The 26,547-nt window shown below is 37.1% G+C and overlaps 1 protein-coding gene across 1 annotated transcript in view; it reads right to left on the bottom strand.

Annotated features, from left to right (window-relative positions):
• The window catches only part of cltca (clathrin, heavy chain a (Hc)), a 35,412-nt gene extending 9,878 nt beyond the window's left edge, over positions 1-25,534 (bottom strand). The window contains exons 1-14 of the mRNA XM_039677099.2: positions 25,085-25,534; positions 15,364-15,571; positions 11,690-11,958; positions 11,282-11,443; positions 10,766-10,879; positions 10,105-10,278; positions 6,179-6,376; positions 5,716-5,916; positions 4,139-4,291; positions 3,937-4,059; positions 3,650-3,787; positions 3,411-3,575; positions 3,158-3,338; positions 1,712-1,875 (exon numbers count right to left, since the gene is read on the bottom strand). Of these exons, the coding sequence (XP_039533033.1) occupies positions 1,712-1,875; positions 3,158-3,338; positions 3,411-3,575; positions 3,650-3,787; positions 3,937-4,059; positions 4,139-4,291; positions 5,716-5,916; positions 6,179-6,376; positions 10,105-10,278; positions 10,766-10,879; positions 11,282-11,443; positions 11,690-11,958; positions 15,364-15,571; positions 25,085-25,126 (2,292 nt within the window). The 5' untranslated portion in view covers positions 25,127-25,534. The remainder of the gene's footprint in view (positions 1-1,711; positions 1,876-3,157; positions 3,339-3,410; positions 3,576-3,649; positions 3,788-3,936; positions 4,060-4,138; positions 4,292-5,715; positions 5,917-6,178; positions 6,377-10,104; positions 10,279-10,765; positions 10,880-11,281; positions 11,444-11,689; positions 11,959-15,363; positions 15,572-25,084) is intronic.
• Between the last annotated feature and the right edge of the window lie 1,013 nt (positions 25,535-26,547).

The raw sequence follows: 26,547 nt of genomic DNA, 5'->3' as shown, positions 1-26,547 counted from the left end.
GACCTCCACAACCTTCAAAACATGAAGCTTGTCTACAAACATTTACAGAGGCTGAACGTTTGCAGTGAAGCCTTAAACGAGACTGTTTTAAACTTAAGTAAGTCTCAAAAAATCCCAGATCCACCCTCTGAAGCTGGCACGCCAGAGTCCGACTGTGAGGTCAACTTTATATAGTCGGACTCTGGTGGAATAGATTCTGAAAAAGACCCAAGGCTTCCATTTCTGCAGAACATGTTCACCACAAATCAACCACAGTCAAACACACATCAACACACTACCACAAAACCACAAGCTCAATCTCAGCCCGGTCACTCGCTACGATCATCAAGCTCAGGCCGAGAGAGAGTTGTTCCCAGCAGTCAATGCTTTACGAAACCTCCCTGTATGTGCATTGCACACACCAATCCCAGTATTAATCCTTCAACTGACCGTTGGGAGAAAAGAAGGGATGATAAAAGAAAAGAGAAGGGAATAAAGTAAAAGGAGTCTTAGGATGAATTTACCTTATACAAGTCCTGACCATCCAAAAAGTACAGGGTAAAGCACAGGAGATAACAACAGCCACCGTGAGGATTAAATAGTGAGATCATCTCCCTAAAACTAGAAAACTACAGGAACATGGCTGCTGTATTGGATCCCCCCATTAAAACAATACACTAAATCCAAATTAAATTAAGCTTTTCTCAACAGCATTTGTGGCATAATGCTGATTAACACAGAATAATTTCAAATCATCCTTATAATTCATTTTTATTTTAACTTATATTTTGTAATATTAATTTCACTTTATTTTATTTTCACAGTCATAGTAAAATAAATCAAGAGCTTAGAAGCAAAAATCTTGTATTTTTGTTGAAACAATTTACTGAATTATTCACAATACTGAATTATTACTTATCTTGTCTGTACAATAATAAAAAAAAATTATAGGAAAAAAAAATATAAAGTATAATTAATTAATAATTAAATTAGTATAAAAATATTATAACCGGGATGATTTAACATTATGGTATCAGTATACAACAAGGTTTAATTTGTTAACATAAGTTAATGCATTAGTTAAGCTTATTATAAGGCTTAATCAATATTTTTTTTTTTACAGAATTTACTAGTTGTTCATTGTTTGTTCATGTTAGTTCATTATCTAATGTTAACTAGTAAATGTAGACATTAAGATTAATAAATGTTTTAGAAGAATTTTTCATTGTTAGTTCTCTAATTTTAACAAATAAAAGTGTTATTTTATGTTAATTAACATTATTCCACAAATGCTATTGAGAGAGCGTCATTTTTAATCATTAAGGTTTAAATCTTGTGGCTTGATTTAAAAATTATGTATCTAATAATTTACTTTAATAATATTTGCATTATATGCTCTTACTGTAACCACAATTTGTTTAATTCTGTGGTAATTGACTTTATGCCACAAATGCGGTTAATACAATACAACATTACTTTACCATAAAATGCCAGATCAAACACATTAATAAAAAAAAAAAGTTCACTTTGTCCACTTGCATCTAAAATTGCAAATGACTTGCACGTAAATGATAAAAGACAGATCAGTAGAAGAGAACAAAACAGGAAATGTAATGAGGGACAAAGATGGAAAGAGTTTTAGCAGATGAGAAACTAGAGAATATAATGTGTTTTTTGCGGTCGGCAATGGAACATTATTAGACAGGCTTTACTGACAAAGTCTTGGCAGTACCTTGAGAAAGTTCTTGACACGTTCAGGGTCGTAGCAGTTGCTTTCCCGACAGATCCGCTCCACCTCTTTGATTTGGCCCGTCTTGCATGCGGCCTGGATGTACTTGAAATGCACCTCTGGGTCCTGGCTGAAGTTCACAATTGAGCCAAGGAAGTAGAACAGACCTGCATCCAGCACAGAACAATAAATGACGCTTGACTTTTCCTGGACAGACTTCTGGTTGCGGTTTGATTTTTTTTTTTTACACATTGTGTATATGCATTTTGTGTGTGATATTTTTATTGTCCTTATAAAATACTTTATATTCCACAGAGGAAAGTCAAACGGGTTTGGAACGACACGAGGGCGAGTAAATGATGACAGGGTGCACAGACCCTTTAAATTACCGATCAGACCGCTACATTTGCATGAGCATTGCATTTCCATTAAAATCTAGCTTCTTGTCAAAAGCACTCTTACTCTTGCTGTCATTTAAAAAGCCTGAGGGATTGTGGGTGGCCGCAGGCCCTGTGCTGCTGCCTGCTTATTGCCAAACCTTTTGTCCTACTTAGCCCAGAACGGAAGGCTACATGCTGCTTCACACACAGAACAGAGACATTATACGGCCAAGATACCAGTCAAATTGTGTCTGCACTATGAAAGCCAACCAGCAGAGTGACCACGAGTGTTTAGATACAAGTTCCAAGTCTTTTAAGAGTGATTTTCTGCAACAGAAGTGTTAGGCCAGCCAGATGTATCAAATTAAACTACATGGGCAATGTAAACTCTAGGTGGATTCATATTTGCAGGAAAAAATGTTGAGTATTGCTTTTGAATGAACTTTATGAACCTTACAGTTGTTTCTGATTATTTTTTTAGATATCCTTCACCAACCAATTTGAGCAATCAACATTTTAAACAAACCGACTCAAAAGGTCTTGTTTTTGCTTTCAAAATTAGCCCCAAAATGCATTTAGCATGACAAGCGCACAACGGGCAAATAATGTGCATTGCTATAGGAGCAGTGCTTTAAAGTCACGATGGAGAATTTGCGATATTTTGGTATTAATAAGGTATTTTGTTACATTTATGATGGATGAATTGAGCTTTTTGGAGCTTCAAAAACTGCAGATGCACTATTCAATGCCATTACAAAGTTGGGAAGAGCTTATTTAATAGACATCAGATTGTGTTCAGCTGAAAGAAAGTCGTATACACCGAGGATGGCTTGAGGGTGAGTCAATAAGATCATTTCTGGGAGAACTATTCCTTTAGGCACAACAGAAGAATAATTTATAGAATTTATAGAAGAATAATAAAAGAATAATTTCATAAACTCCAATTAAGTCTTATATTGATCTTGTGTGACATTTCCAGGTTTTCCATGACTGTTGACACGCTCGTAAGTTGTTGAACTTTCCTGTTACACCAGATAATAAAACAGAAGGAATAAAAGGACGTTCTTACCCTCAAAACTCTTGAAAGACTCGAAAAGCTCCGTGAGGGACTGGGTAGACAGCTGCTCGTGATACTTGGAAGCCACCTGGACACAGATCTGAAGGTTCTGCCTGATGTTAGCAGATAGCATGGCTCTCAGACACTCCACAGAGTCCTCCACTGACAGAGAGCCAAAGTAGTTCACCAGCCACTGCAGACATTAACAAAGCAAAATGAAGATTCAATTCGGCCTGAATAAAAAGGTAAGAGAAGTCAACACTACCTCCGGGTTGAGCAGGTGCGTGTGTACGACAGCTCGTTTGATGTCGTACAGGTCAGTATAGTGCTCCAGAGCTCTCTGCAGAAGCCCCGCCTTCTCACACAGCTGGGCAATATGGGCACGATCGTAGTTCGTGAACATCTGGTTTCCTAGGATGGCGTCCGCAACCTGCAAGAAACCATTTTGCTTGGAAAGAGTCTGACTATAAGTGTGTCAAGATGCTATTTTTCTGCATCGTGTACCTGCGGCGCATGCATCAGGTTCATCTCCAGGAGACGGGTCTGCAGTGGTCCTTCTGATGGGCGGTTGTTTTTCAGAGCATCCAAAAGGAAGGACGTGCACTGCTGGACCAGGTTGTACTCCATAAACACATCAACGATCTGGGAGAAAAAACACAATTTAATGAACTCAGTCATAACAAAAAGGGAGGTCACATAGTTTCTCTCTAAATCATTTCAAATTCTCCTTTCGTTCCTTTCTTCTCAACCTCCCAATTCACTTTCATCTCCTCTCCTCCTTCATTCCTGACCTGTGTGATGTCAGCCAGAGGTTCCTCATCCTGAACAAGCATCTGAGCAAACTGCAGACCCTGATCCGGACTGATCCGCATCACATTCCTCAGCAGGAAGATCCAGTCTGGAGTGTAGCCCACCTATGACCAACAAAGTAGTGTTTTCAAACCGCTTTAATTCAAGCCCAAATTTAGCTTTAAATCTGATCGGTCATCATACCTTTTTGGCGTACAGGACGATCTTGGGGAACTGGCCGGTTTCTGCGAAACACTGAATGACTTTGTTGGGCACGTTGGCCCTCAGATAAACGCTGAGAGCAAGAGTGGGGTCCACAGACTTCACCAGGTCACCCAACTCCTCTGAGCATTCAAGCTGAAGACACAATTTCACAATAAAGGTTAAAAACACATCAAAAGCACACTTTTAGAGTGCAGTGTTCGGTTCACCTGCATTTGATTCTTATGAACCGATTCATTTTTATGAATAACACAAAACTCATTATTTAGCGTGTTCAACTCGCTTAGTCATTCATTCAAAAGTTGTTTCTAAACTTACTGAACAGTGAATCCTTTTTCAGTTATGTCAGAATGAAATTAACCTATGGTGTATATTTTATGTTTTTAACACTTCTGACATTTAATGATTGCTAGATTATATGACAATGTGAATGTGAGAAATATGCATTCATTAATAAAGGTGCTCTATATAAGAAATAAAATATTGGTTCTTGTTTAGCATACACTTCTGTTTAGGAATTTGGGGTTGGTAAGATTTTAGCGTTAAAAATACAGTAAAAACATAGGTTCTGTATATATATATATTATATTAGTATATACATTTTGATATATTTTAAAATGTAATTTATTCCTGTGATGGCAAAGCTGAATTTTCAGCATCATTAGTCCAGTCTTCAGTGTTTAATATGCTGATTTGCTTCTCCAGCAACATTTTTTATTATTATCAGCATTGAAAATAGTTGTGTTGCTTAATATTTTTGTGAAAACTGTGATACAGTTTTTATATCACTTGCTGAATGGGCAGTTCAAAAGCACAGCATTTCAAATATAAATCATTTGCAACATTCTAAAGTCTTTTCGGGTCAATTTAATGCGTCCTTGGTGAATAAAATGCATTAACTTCCTTTTAAAAAAATTTTACCGACCCCAAATTTTTAAACAGTGGTGTGTACGGTTTAACTGTAAGGCTGCATTGAATGCAAGGAAATCTTTATTTGGTATAGTGTTCTTTGTGTGTATTTATTTAATTCAAATGTATTTCAGGAATAAGCAAAGGATCATGGTCCTCAACTCTCAAATAAATCACGGTCGTGAAACAACAAATCACGTCAGTACAATCAATAAACCGAGAGATGTTACTTGTTGAGACTATGAGAAAGAACATTTTTAGTTATTTTGAGTGTGGATTGTAAAAAACAAGCTGGAAAAATATCCCAAGACTTTCCTCTTCTGTGCTCCAGAAGGAAAGAACCCAAACACCCCTCGCCCCACATAACAAACACATGACATCACATCTAAAGCAAACATCTTAGATAACAGACACACACATGCACATACAGTCATTCTCACAATCAACACAGTCTGTTTTCACACAGACCCCTTCTTTGTCACAAAAATATGGAGGCATTCTTTCTTTTTGTGAAAAAAAAAACAAACAAAACATGTGAAGAGCACACTCTGTTCCCTGCGCCTCTCACACAAACACATGCGTACAGAGGAAGGGGCTCTTGTGGGTGTGTGTGGAGATAACCCATCTCCCCTGTGACCTCCTCCACATACCTTGTCCTCCTTCAGCCATTTCTCCAGCAGTTGTTTGCGGCCCTGCTGAAGGACAGGTCTGCACAGCTCCAGAGACTCAAACTTGTTGAGTTGACCCTGGTCCAGCAGGATTCCGAAATACTGCAGCAGTGGGGATGTCTGACCAGGCTGGGCCGGGACGCTCTGGAACCGGCGGATGGTGTCAGGGGTGCGCAGGATACCCTGATATAAAGTTGATGTGAAGAGAAGTGGGTCAGCAAGCAAATATGACAAACACGTGCATATACTAGAGCCGAAACATTATTTATTTATAAAAAAATTATAATAATAATAAATCAAATAATATATATAATATATATATATATATATATATATTTTTTTTTATAAATAAATAATATTAATTATTTATAAATAATAAAAATATTAAATAATAAAAATATAAATAATAATAATATTCATTCATAAGAATATTCATTCTCCTCACCTTCGGAGCATTAGCGGCCACTTTAGCTGCCTCTGAGTAGCTCCCTGCGGCAAAAAGGTTATTAAACTTGCGTCCGAACAGCTCTTCTGCTCCTGCCAGATTATTCCGGACCGCCATCCGTAAAGCCAGGTCTGGATTCTGCAGCACATTGGTGATGTACTGGATGATGTTCTCCTCCTCAACACACACCGACAACACCTAAGAAAACACACATACACACAATAAAGTAACAGAGTTTCCGATTTATTTTCACAATTAGTTATTTTCATTCGCACTGATGTACAGTAAGGTGAGGCATTTTATCTTTCTGACCACATTTCTGGTACATAAAGAAAACCAGACCAACTCCAACACACGCAATACATTCTCATTTCTCATTCATTGTTCTTAGTTTTAGTTTTATTACTATTATGATGCTGTAATTTATCAGTTTGTTAATAAAAGATAATTTAATAATAAAATTATTTTTTGTATTTGATGTTATTTATCCATTTGTTTATGCCAAAAGTCTGAAATCAACTTTTTATTTCTTAATAATAGTAAAACATGAAATGTTTTTATTTGTTCCATTTAAACAGAGCTTGTAATTCAGCACCAGGAAGGAAGAACAAACAGGAAGCTCAGGGACATTCCCAGTGCCCAAACCTCATTTAACTAAGCATTTAATTAACAAATGTTATATTTTGAGACTTTGAATTACAAGGTTTCTTTCTATAATTAACTGATTTTGATGTGCATAAAAGCAGCAGGAAAAGCCATCACACACAGAGCACAACTGATCTATTGTATAATATCCCCTTTCAATGACCCTTAATGAGAAAACATAACACCTCGTATCAGCTGACCTCCTCACACTGAAGCTAAGGTGCATACTAATGCTCGTCTCTCGTAAGTAACATGATCAGATGCAGGAGTGCAGTGAGATGTGGAGGGAGACCTCTTTCAAGTCACTGCTTTGATCAAGCATCTTATCTTTATTTCTAATAAAATGTGCTACCAATAAAACATCTAAAAATGAGACGCTTATAAAGTTTGGTATTATTACTGTAGATATTTGGCCAATAGACGAGTTGCCAAAAGCCCATATATTCAGCATATTTCTCAGGAAGTTCAGCACATTTTAAATCCTGGAAGCACAATTTCTTCAGCTACTGTACTGGGACTTGTATGAACGTTGATTAGACTAGACAAATGAGAGCAAGTCATTTTTAATGAATCAAGATAAAAAAAATTGTTTACCCCAGTCCAAGACTATTTTAATTTCTTGCAACCAAAAAGGTGCAGTGTAAGAGTGCACTGTATCTCTGCTGCATGTCGCAAGTGTTTGTGAGCTACTGTGTGTTCTAGATCGGCATCAGCAGGTCAAAGTCACAGCCGTTATTCTGCATGGATGCACATCACTCTCCGTTAAACCCGCATGGCCTCCCCCCAACAATATGGGTCATCTCACCCAGAGATGGAGGGAGGCAGAGACACTAAAGAGAGGAGTAAAAATAGAGCAGCTCATTGTGTCAATTAGCTTTCCTCCACAAAGAGGCAGTGAGAGAGAAAGAAAAGGAGAGGGCAAGTGAATGAGAGATTACATTTGTGTGTGTGTGTGTGTGTGTGTGTGTAATAGACAGGGGCTGCAGTGGCCAACAGGGAAGAACGCTGCATTGACGTCAATAAAAGCCCAAGGCCTGAGGAGATGATGATAGTAATAATGAGTCATTCCTGATGAGGACCACAAATTCAAACATCTGCCCGGAGCACACATCCCAGTATCTCTGTTCTCAAATGGACAAGATATGGATCCCAGTTTCCTTAATAAATGTAAACAAAGCCGTTTTGAATAATTTAATATAGATTTGAACTGTATAATAACTATTCATTTTCAAACGAGAAATGTATACATTTAAGCAGTTCGACTAATCTCAAAATAAAAACAAATTGCAACCATTTAGATTGAAGAGTACACAAAAACGATTTTGTATATTGCTATTATTAACAACCACAATAATAATAGTAATAATAACAAACCAAATTATTATAGTTCATTCATCTAGGACAAATTGCATATGTTCCTCTATTTTAAGCTGCTTTTAAATGCATTAAAAAAAATTAAAATGTATTTGTCAAAAAGCAGAAAAAAAATTATAATTATTGATAATGACAATAGTAATCAATATAACAATCATAATATAGTTGTTTTAATACCATTACTATAACGATGATTATTATTGTTGATTTAATATTATTAATAAAAATGGGCTTTTTATTATACCAAAATGCAAAAACCCATTTTACTCATTATTATTCATGCTATAATTAACAAATAAATATTACTTTTTAAATTGTATTATGCCATAATGCAGTGGGGGATAGAAACAGAAATATTTTTTTGCGACCACTACACTATCACATAACAAAATTCTATATTCCAGTCATAATAGCTGTCTAGGGTCTGATATACTAACAGACCAGACATTTGACTTACTGAGAGTCATGTTACAATAGTCCAATTGAGTATTACAGTGTAGTAGGCACGATCGAGGGAAAAAGGGAGGGCAAAGTGTGATGTCACAGAAGCTGATGATGCATTCTCCCTACGCAGGCTGTGATTGGCACTCGGGTTCCGCCTCTGTTAACGTGAAAGGATTTAGGACGCCAGTCAATGCCTCCCACGGCAAGATCACATGATAACTGCCACTTTTTTTCTCTCTCTCTCAGCCGTTCTCCCTCTTGCATTCTCTGCAGCTATTTTCAGTGAAGGCTCTCTGTCAAGGTCACTCTGCTCACGAGTGCAGACGCAGCTGGTTAGAACCTGACTTTTCATCACCCACCAGTGCTGAGTGGTGCAGAGCACAGGAAGATGGAGAATGCCAGTATGTGAAGGGGAAACAGGGCCAGGAAGAGAGATCTGCATACCTTTTCCTTTACCTAAACTTCAATAAATCATACTCCGAAAATGATTCCAGTTTGAAATTTCCTAGATAACGAATCCATCCATTATGTACTAGATTTTCCTACCACGTTAAATAATCGATAAACTAATTGTCACCCAATTACGTAACGCTCTACAAAATAGCAACCGCAAGCCAAAACACACAGCACCCCTTCAGTCTATTAATCGAACAATGCATTAACGCTATGCCGTTCACCTTTGTTATGTTGTGCATGGTATTGTTGGTCGACCCAGGCGGAGGTTCTGTATAATTGACAAAGGTAACAGTGCTCTTCAGGTTCAGCGTGACACGGATCGGATTGGCTTTCTGTCACCTGTTGCATAATTTAAGACTTTCTCCAGCATGGCTGGAAAATTATTTACCCGCTCGCGGGATCCATTAACAAGCTCATAAAGGAGCATTGTGAACAAGGAGAGCCTTTGGAAAGGAGTGTTGACTCACCCAAGATACTGTGAGCACCCAAGTATTTATATTATAAATCTAACGCTTTGGGATTCAGCATGCTGAACCGGGGTGAAATGTATCCTTTTGACCTCATTTATGACATCATGATGCTTAAGAACTATGGTGTCTTCAATATACAAGTTAAGAGGACATTTCAAGATGAGAAATCCTTCAAACTAGGATTTGAAGGGAAATATGTGGAGGGAGGGATGGGTGGCTTCCGTGTCTCAGTAAGACGAGGTATTAAACGTTTGGCCTCTGGGGTAATCAGCTGAGTTGTGTCCTCCTTAGATTCCGTCTGACGGAGCGGATATCCGACCAAACGCACACATAGAGTTCCACAGTGCAGGATCAAAGTGACACAGCTGCTAGAAATTTGAAATACTGACACTAATTACAGCTGAAGCGTGTCATTTTTTTTCAACGTTAATATCCTTCCTCCTAACCCAGCTCAATATGCAGACAACTTTAAGTAAGCCATTTGAAGGTCGATTTCCCTGAAAATTGTAAACATTTGTGGCCCTTTTCAACACGTACCTGTCCTTTCCTGTTGACACCGATGATTCCAGCTGTGGCTTCATGGGGTGCCGTCACAAAAATGGTCTCTCCGCTGATTCGGTTCATATAGATGCAGGTGCCCGTTTCCAGGTCGTACAGATGAATGTAACCATATTTAGTGATGAGAAATACGACGTCCTGTTTGGAACTGATCTGTGTGATGAGAAATGTTGCATTGCATTGAATTTATATTAGCATTCAAAACTTTAGGGTTGAATTTGGGAAAAAAAAAATGTGTCTCTTATGATCACCATATGATACAAGATGCAAAATTTAGGCTGAAAATTGGAACGGTCACGTGCTTTGATCAAACAGGATCAGGTTATTTTATGTTTAAGATAGATAGATAGATAGATTAGATAGATAGATTAGATAGATAGATAGATAGATAGATAGATAGATAGATAGATAGATAGATAGATAGATAGATAGATAGATAGATAGATAGATAGATAGATAGATAGATAGATAGATAGATAGATAGATAGATAGATAGATAGATAGATAGATAGATAGATAGATAGATAGATAGATAGAAAGACAATTGGAGGAAGGAAGGAAGGCAGGAAGGAAAAAAGGCAGGAAGGCAGGAAGGAAGGAAGGGTCTAATTTAACTGGAACAGACCAAGAAACCTCATACCTGCATGGCCACGGGGAAGTCATTTTGCGCTTCTGGAGGGAAGAATACATCCACAGCTTTCTTTGGGAATGGCTGGTTGCCAGTCGGTGGTGTCCCCACTTCAATAATATGAAGCTGCATAGAGAATCATTTAGTAAATTTTATGTTCTGACGCAATACACACATCTCAAAGTGCTTCAAAAATGATGCAATTGGCGTAAAAGACAACTTAAGTGATAATCAATAATTAGCTCTAGAAAGTAATTAAATTAGGTGAATGTTGTTGAATAATATTTGAAGTGATACGAACATCTGTTAATATTAGTAACATGAACATCTGAAACTAAAACTAGCAAGCTGCATGACCTCTTCCTCAAAAACAGCAGTTAACACCCAAAAAACTGTCCAGACAACTTCCTATTTTTCTTAGACAACCATGTTAGGAATACTGGTAAATTTGGTCATTTATGCATCATTGCGGAGTAAAATGTTTCTAGCTAATGCAATTAAATACGATAAAGACATCTGGCAATGCACCTTTCCTCCTGCCTGACCCCGCACAGCAAAACAGAAGAGAGTGGATTCTTCTGTATTCCCCTCCATTTTGAACTGGCCAAAGGCTGCGGCATGACCCTCGATAGGCTGTGACACCTTCCTGTCAACCGAGTAGAGCTGCATGGCACCAACAACTCTGTTTTGCTATAACAAGAAATTGAGAGATTGGGAAAAATGCCTTTGATTTAATATCCAACATCTGACTGAAATTATTAACTAAAATAATAAATAAATCACAAAAAATTATTATTTAAATCATTTATATGAAAAGGAAATAATGAACGCAAGAAAAAGAAAACAATATCTCAATGTGAGCGTGTGTATGTCTAGAATAGTGTGCATAACTCTAGAACAGAAATCCTGAGTGATGAATTAAAATGATTATGACACCTGAGCAGAAATGCCAATGAGCAGCAGCCACTTCTGCTTGGCATCGGTGCGGTAGTTGATGATCTGACAGCCTGCCAGGCTGGAATGTCTGTCAAACACTTTGACTGGCTGAGAGTCCCCCTCCATGCTCCAATGATAGACCGCGTTATCGGTCACCAGGGCGACCGTGTTAAGAGAGATCCACTTCCAGAAAGTGACATCATCGGTCATGGTGTGGGCTTTCATCTTACTCTTCATCTCGATGTTAAAGATCTGAAGGGTTTTGGCAGCTGAGAGGAACAAAGGAGAAATGTCATTGTAGAAAACATTTGGACTTTTATACACATAAAACAATTTCATTAGATTGTAAAGAAATCAGGGTAGAAATATTGTCAGCCATGGCTGGAAGTGCATCAGGCAAGCCCACCATGACAGCTCATTCAGCAGTTAGACAAATGAAGCCAAGCAATCAAAAAGCGAGTGTGGAGAGATTTTGTGAACGGAACATCTCAAATTAAACACCGGAGACTGATTTCATCTTAGCACAAGACTGCACATACATTGTGACTGGCGAATAATGTGCGTTATGGGAAAGGAAAACTTGACGGGAACTCACCTGATTAACTTCCAACCGATTATTAATAAAACAAACACTAATCTATGAGGTAAATTACTTAGTTCAGGTTCTAGTTTATCTGATCTTTGTGTACCGAAACAATTAGGACAAGGATTGCAGTATAACGTAAAGATTTTTAAAGTCAACATGAAATGTTTTACTTTTGCAATGTGGTTTCGCTGGCAGCTTTTGAGGCAGCCATGGAGGCTGAAGGTGAAGTTAACAAAAAAAAATAAATAAAATGATTGCATTGACTACAAGTAAACTTTGAGGAAGGTAACCCAAAATTATGCCTAAATATTGATTTAGATGTCAATAGAATAATAATGTTTTTAAGTTAATTACTTCTCAAAAAAAAAAAAAAAAAAAAAGGAACAGGAATGTGTATTAAGAAGGTAATGGTAATTTTTTTTTTTTTTTACTTCAAACAGCTTGCTGGTCAGATCTATTTTTTTCTGTGCTGGAATTACTATAAATGGCGCTTTTCCACTACACAGTACCAGCTCAACTCGACTCGGCTCGCCTTTGTTTGGTTTTCCACTGTGTAAAAGTTGTACCTGTTCCTGCTTTTGGGTACTTTTTTTTGTATTACCTCCGGCGAGGTTCTGAGCGAGCTAAGGCGAGCTGAGCCAGTACTAAAATGTGACGTGAAAACAATGCCAATCTTTCCTTCCACATACAAGTGAAACAGATTATGGAAAAAGATAAATTGGGCTTGGTTCTATCCATCGGTTGATTGGATTTTGAGATGTCGGTGTTGCACTAATCAGAGGAGTCAGATCTGAATGCAAGCTTGCAAGGACAGGGTTTAGACCGCCTATGTTTAGAAAAATCTAGCTTACATCATCAGAAGGACATCTTATTTTCACAGAAAAGATCTAATTCAATCAACATTAATTATGCACTATGAATCATTCATACCAAAATCAATGCATTTTGAAAATAGATTGATTTCATGTCGACTTTAAATTTTCATTGGAATTTGTGTGAGATTGCAGGCTGCTGTGAAGCTGATTGCTGCAGAGGTCAGAATTTACACTATATGCATCGACGGAAGCAAATTAACATGTTTCAGGCCTGTGTAGATATGATTCCTATAATACAACCTAACATTCATCACATAGCAAGGGTGGTAGCGTGAGAATTACAGAGTGAGAAAGGGATAGAACACATTTAAGATTGTCTCAACATAATAAGAGAGCAGAAAACAGCACTACAGTCCTAAACACCCAAAACAGAAGAAAACAACGTCGCAACATATTAATAAATAGGCCTTCATGTCAAAGAGCTCAAATCCTGCTTTTTGGACATTTAACTTAATACAGAGTGTGGTTCTAACCTAGCTCTAAACTGGAAACCTTAATTGGTTCATATGTTTGATAAACAAATCGGATATAGAAATAATCCAAATTTGGAGACAGTCCAGAAGATCAGCAAATTAGGTTGATCTGCAATGTGAAAAAAGTAAACTGTGCAAGTCTAGATCATTTCAATTTAAATATTGCTCAGGAAATGTGCTGGTTGATTCATACAGGATATTGTGAACCCAAAATAGGCTAATAAAATGGTTTGCAGCCACAAACAAGCAATCAATTTAAAGTTAATCTAATTTGAAAAGGCAACTGACTGTTTTGGCTCTCAAATGGCAGCCATTCACTGCTCTTTTTTCCTCTATTGTAAAGTCAAAGCAAAGTTTGATGCTACAAAAAAAAAATTTTTTCAAGCAAAACATTTTATTTATTATGCCGTTTTACCAATTAACTTCACTTAATTTATCAGTTACAGTTAATAACACACTAAGAACAAAAGAGATGACTATGAAATAGCCATTTGCACAGCATGGCAACTCTCAACTCTAAAGAGGCTCTAAGCTTAGTGCTAAAAGCTATATTTATTCATAGCTATAGATATAACATCAACCATGACACTGATACAGTGTTAGTCACACAATTTGCTACCTAAACACAAGCTGCATAGTGTGATTAAAACCTAATGGACTATGAACTACCACAAGAACCATAAAACTAGGAGGCTACCTTTACCCCGGTTCATTATATGGACTTAAGACATTTGATGTTAAGATTACATAGTGAGGGTGGAGGAAAGGACTCACTATGGCAAGCATTTTAAAAAAAAAATGTAATAATTGAAATTAAACAAACAGAAAAGCACATTTATGCCCAACAATATTTCAGACCCCAGGAAGAGAAGCTGGATTACGTATGTCTACGGAAATCAACATGATGTGAAAATTTAAGCTATGAATTTTGTGAAAGTCAAATCCTGTTTAGCCGAATTGGGTTAATTATGGTGTACATGGTTGGCTAAACAGTCTTTATCTATGTAAACATTATCAGAGAGATGCCAAGACATGTTTGCTTTCCACACGGCTTGAATTTGCATGTGGCCCAAGTCCGAACTTTGATGCATACCTCTCCTATTAACAACGGCAATATTGTTGATTTTCAAACTGCTGTTGCTCTCATAACACATTCACTACAAAAAAAATATTTTAATTTCTAAAGTGTCATGATAATAATGTAAGAGGATGAACAGGAACAATGTGTTTATGCATATCCTAAAATATAATTATTTAATACATTTTCTGGCTTGAAGTGGAGGCTCTAGAAACACCTACACAAGGTTAAGCAATGAGGCCAAACAACTCTACATGATGTTCATTTTAGAAACAGGATTAGAACTTTCACAAATCATTGTACTAAAATATTAACTCACCGTCTGCATACACATGAGAAAGCAGCAACAAAAAAGGAAACAAAACAAAAAGACAAAGCAATTATGGCTGCATGACAAAAAAATACACAACATATCATGTTACTGTAGGCTAAGATGTAGACTACAATGAGGAAAATGCAAAAACATTTGCTCCAGAAATTGATCCAATATAATTTTAACTAAAAAGAAATTCTGTTAATGAATGAAACTAAGAAAACACAGCTAAGTTCTAGTTTAAAAAAACACAATTGGTTTGGATCAGTTCTATGATTCAGTTTAGCTAAAAATGCAGTAGTCATTACAATTAGATCAATATGTGGCTCTAATAATCTATATCTCCTACCTTTAAGTGCAATGACTTTGCTCGCAGGGTTCATGATGGCGCTGTCTGCAGAGATGGGCCTGCGGATGGGGGTGTTTGGGTCCGCCATGTCGATGATCACCACCTGTGCCTGTTCTCCGACCTTCTCCCGGATACAGATGAATTTATCCGATTCCATCGTCAGGGTGCTGAACCCGATGTTGGCCGGGTTGATCCCCAAATTTTGGAGCTAGGAAAATACATTTTTTATTTGTTTAAATTTGATTGAAAACAACACAAACAAGTATAATCATACAATATATATAAATTGTGATTAGTGATTACAATTCCCATTTTAAAAGTGTATATAAACAAGACAAGAGCAATCCGTGAAATCCTCACACATTGGGATTATCTCACATTATATCATGTTTCACTCTGACCCTGTGAATTATTATAAGAATTGATCTTTACGGAAAAATCAATGACTGTGTACTCAACATTACTGTTTGAAATGGAATCCAGGCATCATTTACAAGGAGCACAACCACACCAACGTGTCACAACAAAGAAATGTCTTCCAAATGTAAAAGTGCTTTTGTAATCACAAAATTTCAGCAGTAGTGGTGTCTTTTGTAGCTTATGAGATGAACAATAATTTCTCACACACAAAAAAAGGCATAAGACCAGAAAAACCTCCCTTTCCTCACTCCACTAAGCCAAACACATGGATTCACTGTCTGAAAAGGCCTTGAGGAATTTATCTCAGGAACACACAAAGAACAGATACAAGAAACGAGATATTGGTTAACCAAGTTACCTTACCATTGCAGTGACATTTTTAAATTTGACTGTAAAATCGTCCAAACATAAAAGCTTTGAATGAATGTATAATTTACAGAGAAAAACAGTAAAGGGACATTCACAGAAGTCCCTTCATTTCTAGGAAAATTGTTGCAATTTTCAGGCTAACCTTTTTACAAACACACAGCTACGCATCTGGGAAGATCAGAAGAGAGACAAAAATACTTTAATAGAGCACTTAAACATCCACAGTTGAGGTCAGACTTTTTCTCAGCACAAGCCGCTCAACAGATAAAGCAAGACAACATCAAATGGTAACGCTTCCTTTTACAGTCCAGTTACCCATGTAAATACTTATTTTAGTAACTACAATTCCTGGGTAATAACTAGTACTAACCCTAAACCTACCCCTGTTCCATGTACTTACCTTATATTAGCCAGTACTTTCTAGGTAAAGTACACTGTAAGGACAGTACTGTAAAAGGAAGCGTTACCCATCAAATAACATCGAACACTGGCATATCTTGATGATTATAGACCTTTCACCAAATAACCGTTTTAATTTCAGCTTTTCAAGGCTTACAGCCAATGGTTTTAATTTGATCAGATATCAAGTAATTAATATCAGTGGCATGTCTACCCAATAACTTTTCCTGTAGGGCCACATAGGGAACATACCAGGTAATACTCAACATTGGAACTCATTTCCGCTAAAGAAACATGTTTCAAAGAGGGTTTCAAGCCATTAAAGAGACTCTCTCAGGTCTTAACTAATAGAACTAAACGAGAATCTGTGTATCAGTCAATTAAAGGCAAAAATAAAAAAAAGTCAGTGGGATGCCACCACACCAGCTGCCTTGAAGTCTGAGTCACCAAAGTCTCGGTCAGAAAGACTGACCCTAAAATCGATGGAGAATAAGATCTGCACTTGCACACAGAGAAGCAGTGTGATTCTGCTGCACTCTAATAAATGCTGATCTTTTTTTGTAAATTAGTCTAATTCTAACTTGTCTGTCTTAGACAGCATGATTCACACCATGTGACTAAGCACCACATGTAGACGAGAAAATGCAGAGACATCAAATCTGAAGAGACTTACGTTTGAAATGGGTTCAGAGAGGAGCAGAGGAGGAGGATTTAGCGTAGGAGACATCTTGACTTCAGGCATTTTCAACCAAACTGACAGCTGGTTCTAAAACGACTCTTCTAATACCAAGTCAGATGGCCAAAAAGGTGAAGTTGTAACTATTTCTGATGAGCAGCCAAAACCCAGCCTTGGTTTTTATCAGCCGCCAGACACATCTCGAATACCAGTGAGCTCAAACAGTTGAGTTTGAGACACAGACGTATCGCCGGCCAATCACGATTCTAATGTCCGCAACCGTGCACCAGCTGCCGGCACATTGAATTACAGAGATCAGAGCTGACAGCTGGACACACAGGGATGAGAATCCGTGGTCTTATGTAACATCACAGCATTCAGTGAGAAACTGTGACACAAATGAACCGTGACGCTGTACAGGAGAGTCCTCGGTGACATTAAAAAAAAGCTTTCAATGGTTAATGTTTGGCAGTTATTTGCCAATTGTGCCGGTATGCTCCCAAGACTATTTGTTTTGTCTAAAATCCATTTATGTGTTTGCTTTGCATTTTGAGCTGATAACAGTCTCAAAGAATTCTTAAAGATGATTTGATAGTACAAGGACAAATTATTATTAATGCAATATTATTTAGTAGTTATTCGACTACAAAGTCTATTACTTTGAAAAACTTGGAATATAGTGCCTGATTTGGTTGAACTACAAATAAGGAGGCTTTTGGGAGCTTTGACAGCCTCTTATCCCAGCCAACTTTTGAACTATATGGAATAAAACAGAGTGAACATAAACCAGAACTTCTCCTTTTGTGTTCTACAGAAGAATGAACGTCATAGGGGTTTAAGAAATCATGAGGGCGAGTAAACATTATTTTTCATTTTTGTCTGAACAAACGCCAATTACAAGGGCCTTGGCTTGGATATATAATACAGAGGTTGTACACAAAACAATAAACCTTACTGACTGATAATTATTGAGAAGGGCAGCAAAGACTTGGAGTTTTGTACTTTAAATTGCCAAATACTAAATTGCTAAGTAAATATGAACAAATACTAGTGTCAGTTGCCTTTAGCCAGCACTGAAATGCTGTGTCTCTCATACTGCAGTTCTTAGGCCTAATCAAAAAACAGGAAATACATTTTCTAGGAAGAGCCCAACGGAATTAGCAGCAACATTTATCAATGGGTAACGGATGCTGACACACCCGAAGCAACACCCACATTCCTTTGTCATGTGGCACAGAAAGCCACATCATCACTAGCTACTAAGCAAGGAAAAATTAAATGAAAAGCATGAAAAAATAAATAAATAAATAAAACCAAAATATATATACATTTAAATATTTTAAATAAGCTATTTCCATGGCAGTTAAAAATTAGGTACAAATGATTATTACATATATTTAAAAAAGAAGATAAACAGACATAATTTAAAGAAATGCTAAAATAATAAAATACATTATATTGCTACTGTGAGAACTGTAGCCAGCTTACGAACATTTCTGTGACCTTTCAAAGATGACATCAAACATTATGACATCACTGCTGAGCAGGCGGTGCTGATTGGCTGAGGGGAAACTCTGCCATTCCAAGCTCTCATAACGCAATGAGAAACTGTGAAGCAAACGTAAGTGAAAGAGCACTCTCTGCTGTAGCGTCAGCCTTAGGCCAAGTGTGATTCATCCACAGCGTGTACCTGCTGTTTGCTTCAGTGTCGTCACAGACATGCCCAGAAACTAACCCTCTTTCCCATTAGGCATTTCATCACTGTCCAGCCTCCAAGAACATGCTGCGTAGCTCGAGAAATGGCTATTCGAAAATAGCTGGCCAGTCTCATCCACAGAAATCTCTGTTTTGTGCAAAGGGATGCGATATTGATTTTATCCTGGCAAGGAATTTACATCAATAATTGCTAGGTGGTATACGGAAAGCTGCTGTTTTTGCACCAGAAATAGATTTTGAAGGTGACTTCATTTTAAAACATTAAGTCAGATATGCACAGGATCTGATATACACTACACTGTAAAAATTAATATGCTTTATCTAATCAATAGAATTGTCGCAACAGATTACAAGCAATATTATTAATTAATTTTAACAAATTAGAATTGAGTAATAATTCATCAAATTATTCCTTAAAAGTTAGCCATTTGAAATGAGTAAGTTCACACCAAAAAAAATGAACAAAAATATCTCACTAACAGACAGACGTCAAAGATTAATTACGAACTATTTATTTTATATTGCCACTGAATCACTGAAGGAGAAAAACGTAATTTTAAAACAAACCTAAAACCAACACCGATCACCATAATGGTGACTTAAATTTGTTTTTTTTGGTTGTAAGTTTTACTCATTTTAAATGGCTAACTTTTAAGGAATTCATTTGATTAATACTCAATTCTAGTTTGTTACATTTAATTAATAATATTGCTTGTAATCTGTTGCCACATATTTTTTTTTGATTAGATAAAACATTCATTTTTACAGTGTACAGACCAAAAGTGTGGACATGCATTCTCATTGTTTATTAATTCCTAGAATAATAGACTATTCTTTGTTCTTGTATCTTGACAAAGAAAAATAAAGCATTAGAGCATAAACTTTTCAAATGATCAAGTGTCCAAACTTTTCAGTGTGCAGTTTGTACAGCATGGTACGTAAACTCATATAGTTGGCAATGGCATGTGTTCATTCATTGCAAACTAAATGGAATTATCAAGCGTTTTTTTTTAAAGCATTGAGAATCTCTTCCCTCTCTGCTGGTGGATACTTGCTTCCCGTTTTAGACTGTTTATTTTACAGTGGTTAGATAAAGATCAGTACTGTGAACTTCACTAGCGAGTTAGCAATCTAAAGACAACAGACGTTAGCCGAATCATGCTTACTAAGAAAGCTTGTATATCGAGATTTCTTCAAACAAAAAATTCAAATGCAAAGTGAGACACTTTTCCATTTTTCTACGTAAACAATATATTTGGCCTAAGTAACACGGCAAGTGTGCATCCAGCTACACCTACATTGAGCTAACTTACATAACATGGACCCATTAGGACATTAAACTTGCCTCCCTGCTGGCACTTTCACTGCCTATCACCAGTGTGGCATTCCACATTAAACCTTAAAGGGATAGTTCACCCAGAAATGAAACTTCTGTCATAATTTACTCACTCTCATGTTGTTCCAAACCTGTATGAATTTCTTTCTTCTGCTGAACACAAAAGAAGATATTTTGAGGAATATAGGTAACCAGACAGGCCCATTGGATCCCATAGTAGGAAAAAAAATTAAAAATACTATATGGATGTCAATGGGGCCCATCAACTGTTTGGTTACAAGACATTCTATTTGTGTTCAAAAGAAAAAAAGAAATTCATTCAGGTTTGAAACAACTTGAGGTTGAGTAAATTGACAGAATTTTCATTTTAGGGTGAACTATCCCTTTAAGAACAAGCACAGACACTTGACAAGGTTAACTTGAGCGGTCGCTCTGTTAAGCTGACCTAGAGTACTTTTGAAGTGTTCATGCTTTTAGCACATTTTAATGGCCGAGCTTTGCTTTCACAAATCAGGGCAAGTAAGAAACGTGTAAAACTTGAAGTGTCAAGAGCTTCTTTGGGTCTCAGCACGCCGTTTAAAATAATGACTTTTTAAAGCTGTCAGCACATTTTTTCCTCCAACCTCCTGTACCGATTTAACCCCTTCCTTCACCATCCAGGGAAATATGGCACCTTGCTCAGCACAAACCCCTTGTGCCTTATGATAGCAGGAGGCTCGGGGAAGGATACACAATATGCTGAGGCTTGCACAACACTGCCATCGTCCTCCATAACAGGAAGCTGGGACCCATTGTGTAGAAAGCTAAATCAACATATTAAGAGCTGTGACCATATGACCAAAGGTGACATGTGACCAGCCTAGCAGGTTCAGTGTGAACAGCAGAGCGGGAAGTGAACGGGAAAGGTAATAGAAGGGATGAATCCTCTCTCCGCAAAGAAATCCGAGTTCAGCCAGTGCTGAGCAGTTCAAAATGGATAATGGCTCTCCAGCTACATGAGACAGTCATGTGTGATCAGCAGGGTAGAGATCAAAGATCAAATGCATTCAAAAGGCTTTAAGGTAACGTATTAAACAGAATCACATAAAACACACGAAATCCCTGTGAAGATCACCTGACTGGCCCCAGTATAATGCTTATATTACTCTTAAAACCAGAGTAATTGACTCAAATGATCTGTATTAAAATCAATACACTACAGGTTATGAAAAACAACTATGGGCTAACTTTCAGTGCAAATGTGCAAGGCCATGCATCAAGCATTCAATGAATTAAGGATTTTATACATTGCATTCGATTGAAACGGTCATTGGATTGGTTCGTTTGCATTGCTTAAGTAAGCCAATTGCAAAGAGATAAGTCTAAGAACATCTAACTTATAGAGCTACTGCCCTTGTATTCATGAAATCATCTGGTAGTAAACTAAGTTCACATTTAAACTAGAGCCCGTCCGATATATCGGCGTGCCGATATTATCGGCCGATATTTGGCATTTTCCGAACTATCGTATCGGCATTTATAATGGCCGATAAATTAATATTTTTAAATATGCGGATGCAGTGATTCATGTAAGGGTGGCACAGCTGGCACTGCCAATAAAGCACCTGAAAGCTGTCACAAAGAGCTGGCAAACGTAATGATTATTAGAGCCAGACCGATATATCGGCAGACCGATATTATCTGCCGATATTAGGCATTCTCCAAACTATCGGTATCGGCAGTTATAATGGCTGATAAATTAATATTTCAAAAATAGAATAAAAACGGACGAAACACACTTGGAGTTGTATAGTTTGTCCACCAGAGGGCACTCTACACGGTTCCTGTTGGCAACACTCGTTGAGTTGGTCACGAGACATACATTGCTTGAATAACAAGTAAAAGAACATCCCCATCAGTTCAAGCATGACAAAATTTGTGACCATCATGTCCAGTTTAAAATAAATAAATAAATAAATAAAATATCGGCCGATATATCAGAATATCGGATTTTAAAACCCCCAAATATTTGTATCGGTATCGGTCTTTAAAATCCTTTATCAGTCGGGCTCTAATGATTATTACAGTGACACTATTGATATATTTATTGAGTTATGTTTTATATAACGTGACTAAATTAATATACAAAGTTTTTAGTGAAGTTTAAGCAACAGTATTTAGAATTTATTATAACGTGCAATGCAAACTAGTTTGGTTACATCTCAAATGTATTCTCATACTATCATTCACCCTGTCCTCCATTACATATCTTTGTCACAGATACACAAGTGTTTGATCACCATTTGAGTGATCATAGCAAACCATTTATATATTTTTTCTATTTATACTGTGTGTGTGTTCTATACAGTATCCATCAAAAGTTTGTACACACCAATAGGAACGTGTCCAAAGTTTCGACTGGTACTATAATACACATAAATAATCTTTCTACTGTATTATAATATATACACAAATAATATCTGTATTTTACCCCCTAATATCGGTATCGGCCCCCAAAAATCCGTATCGGTCAGGATCTAAATTTAAACTGCAGGTCTTGAAGCCCAATTCCGATTTGTTGTCTATATCTGAATTTTTTGAAGACCAGCTTTCATCTTTAAAATTGTGAGCAGACACATTCGATATCTTCATTTATATGCACTTGGCGAAACAACCCAAGGTAGACATGCGAACCCGAAAAAGCTTAGGCCAGAAAGGAAGTAAAAATGGCACAATTTGCAATGGACGCAGACGAAATAATACAAGCTTTTGCTTTCCACACCATCTTAAAAGGTGACACAAATGCACGTGTCCAATTCATATCAGATTGATTTTTATTGCTGGGCAATAATTACTTCTGAACAATCGTGCATTTTTTATATATATATGAAATGATATAAATTAAGTATAAATATATTTACAGTATATTCATTCAAATATTGCTTAAATACATACATGCATGTCTGTGTATGTACAAAATAATTATATGCAGTACACACACATATTTATGGAAACAAAAACTTTCATTTTGGATGCAATTAATCATTACCCAGCACTAATTTTCACATATGGATGAGGCTTGAAGCCGATTGGAAGATATCAGAATACAAGTGCTTTTTCCTGCATACCATTTGTCATATCCGATCCGTGCCACATTGGAGGAAAACAAATTTTGGAATTGGGTCACTAGAATCATGCAATGTAAATGAGGCCTCAATGATTATTTATATGGAAACAAATTTTCAATGACTAGACATCATTTCTGCAAATATGAACATACCAATCATTATACTATTAATTGGCATCTAACTTATGCGCCTCAGATTTCACCAAAATAAGCAGCTCTGCGATTCGGGATTACACGAGCACGCTTTGTCTTTTTGAAACTGATCATATTACTACTACTGACTCCTGTTGTACTCTTACCATTTGCTGGCACTTCACTGGAAAAGTGCAATGCCACATTTGCATTTCATGAAGTGAAAATACCACCTGAGGACTTCAGGCTCTTTTTGATCCATTATGCTCTTTGCCTTTTTTTACACTACTCACCTTGCAATCAGCCTCCCAAAATCTGACAAAATTTGACAAGATCTATAGAATGGCATGTATTTAAATCTGTCAGCCCGGAATCAAAATCCTGTTTAGTGCCAGTTGGATTCTACAATTGCATTTGAGAACTAAATAATCAGTCAATAGGCAAAGTTTGCCACATTAATGACATCTAATCATATCTAAACGGCGGTTCTCATCCAAAATAAGCTGTGATGTGGGCCAGACCTACACAAAACTATGACAAATGTCACACACTGACTGTTACAGGCCTGACACTGTGCAAGTATGATGTTAAATAATATCTAATTGATGTAGGAGTAGTACTGTTGGTCATATGACCTATGTCAAGGACACAGAAGCAACAATACCAAAAAAATACCAAAATACTGTACACCCAAAACGAGACAATGGGGTAAGTTGCATTACTAGTATAATTTGTGACCAAAATTAGTTACACCAATTAACTGACTGAGACTAAGGGACTGACAGCCTCAACTGAGATAGTATAAACAGATAAGAAGTGACAGCAATGCAATATATTCCAAATAATGGACGGTTGCAGAGGCATCATGGGACCACACACACGTCTATAGGTGGGGCCTTTAACACCTGCTACCAGGTAATCTCGAAACCTCAAACAAAAACCTGTCATATTACATTATAATAGGCCAGAGAACCGTGTATAAAACAAGACGGAATCTCTTCGATCATATACAGTGATTGGTTTCAACAAATACAAGAATCTGTTTATTCTAACTTTTCCTCGGTAAATTATATATCATATATATTTCACACATACATACACAAATGAGGACACAACCAGAGGCCAAGACAACTGAGACTGCATATCTCAATATAAGTAATTCTCAATACAATCACTTTTTAATCTTCCTGGCCTGCCATAAATCATTTCCAAGATACGTTTTAGTTTCAATACAATATACATTCGAAAAATTTGGCCAAACCCCTCTGAATGTTCGAAGAATTATTACCATAAAGGCTGTCTGGGAAGGCAGATCACTAGATTGATTGTGTGTGTGTGTGTGTGTGTCACAACCAGCATTTAATATTCAGCTGGATAACACCGACCGGAGCTAAGCTAACGTTAACTCCCCTGCTACTTACTACAGCTACTGGTGGGAGGTCATATTCATCAGGGAATGGGTTACTACGTCTGTTTATAAAAATAAAAAACACTGACGTGTTCACTACAATCGCATAATAAGATAAATGAGACCCTCATTTGAAGATATTTCAATTGAAGTCCTTACCTGCAGGTGCTCCTGGAATCTGATGGGTAGGATTTGAGCCATGATGATGGTGGTTTCTCTTCGCTTGTCTCTCTAATTCCTGCTATTATCTATGCCTAATCTAAACTACTCCAGAGCCGAGAATGAATGGAAGTGGTCTTGTGTATTTTGGGGGGGCAGATGAACCGGGAATGTGTTAGGTTTCTCAAGTCGCCCGTTGAATGTAAATGAGGCGCTTCAACTCCAGAATGTCAACCGCCGCTGAGAGGAACTCTAGAAACCTGCAATGGCGGCGGAACCCGTCCGGTGGAGAAACGCACCGGAAAGAGACGTAGATCTCAATGGAGGCGGAGGGATACGAGCACTGCGGAGAACAGAGATTTTAGTTTGTTTGACAATAAAATGTCAGTAAGATACGCGAAGGGATATTGTGATTGTGTTTTAAGTATTTTCCTTAACATAGGAGAAATTAATAAGATAAGTTAGAGCGTAAAGGCTGAGGGTACTAGTTCTTTGCGAATCGCCCTTTGCTTTTTTGCCACATCATTCGTCCTCGTGAATTGACGTCAGTTCCGATATTATTTCTTATGTTTTATTTGTATATTACAGTCAGGGGCGTTTCTAGGCTTTCATCAGTTGTACTGGGGAACGGTAGCCTACTAAAAGTGCTTGCGTGTATTTTCGTTATGTTTTGGTAGGAAAATTCAGAACAGAATCGTTTTCAAAGCGGGTGTTGAACTGTATTAAAGATATTCTTCATCGCAGGCCATTTAACAGTATGGTTTATTTGCAGGTTTGTAAATAAATTGCTATTTGTGTTCAACGTATCTCATATTTTGCTGAGTGAAAAACCCACTTCGAACGATTCAGTGTCCGAATCATTCAAACTGAATATCGCGCTGTTTATGTTTGCCGAACGATTTGACCGAATAATAGAAAAGAACCGACTCAATAGAATTTGCTAATCGGGTGGCGCTGTTTTATTTACTTGACTGCCAAGATTATATTTATTATGTGTAATATTTGTTTTTGCAAGTGTACGCATATAAAAGCATTTTATTAGTTCAAATACTGAATCAATTATTTGAAAAATGACAAAAAGACTCACAATTGTTCATTAATCTACCATAAATGTGCATATGTAATGTACTTATAATATAACTAACAAATATGATCACAAACATAATCACAAATGATTATGAACCATACACTGTGACAGTAAACTGTTTTCCCAAGCACCTGGTGTATATTGGATGCACACTATTGTAATGTGTAACATACAAGGGTGTGAGGAAAAAAAACGAAATTAATTTGATGGTCAATTCCACTCGAGTCTGTAATGGGCAGGGGCTGATAGCCATGAATTATTGTCATTTCCTCTTAAACTTGGCCAGAGTTTGTGAAGTTAGCTCTGCTCAGAGGAAGGTGTGGCCAGCATAGTGAACTTGTTGATCTGAGTTGTTAAACGCATATGTATTACTTGT

This window comes from Pimephales promelas, chromosome 23 (genome assembly GCF_988280905.1).
Source record: "Pimephales promelas chromosome 23, fPimPro1.hap1.1, whole genome shotgun sequence".
Lineage (NCBI taxonomy): Eukaryota > Metazoa > Chordata > Actinopteri > Cypriniformes > Leuciscidae > Pimephales > Pimephales promelas.
Note: the sequence above shows the minus strand (reverse complement) of the source record. Positions and strands in the feature narration are given on the sequence as shown.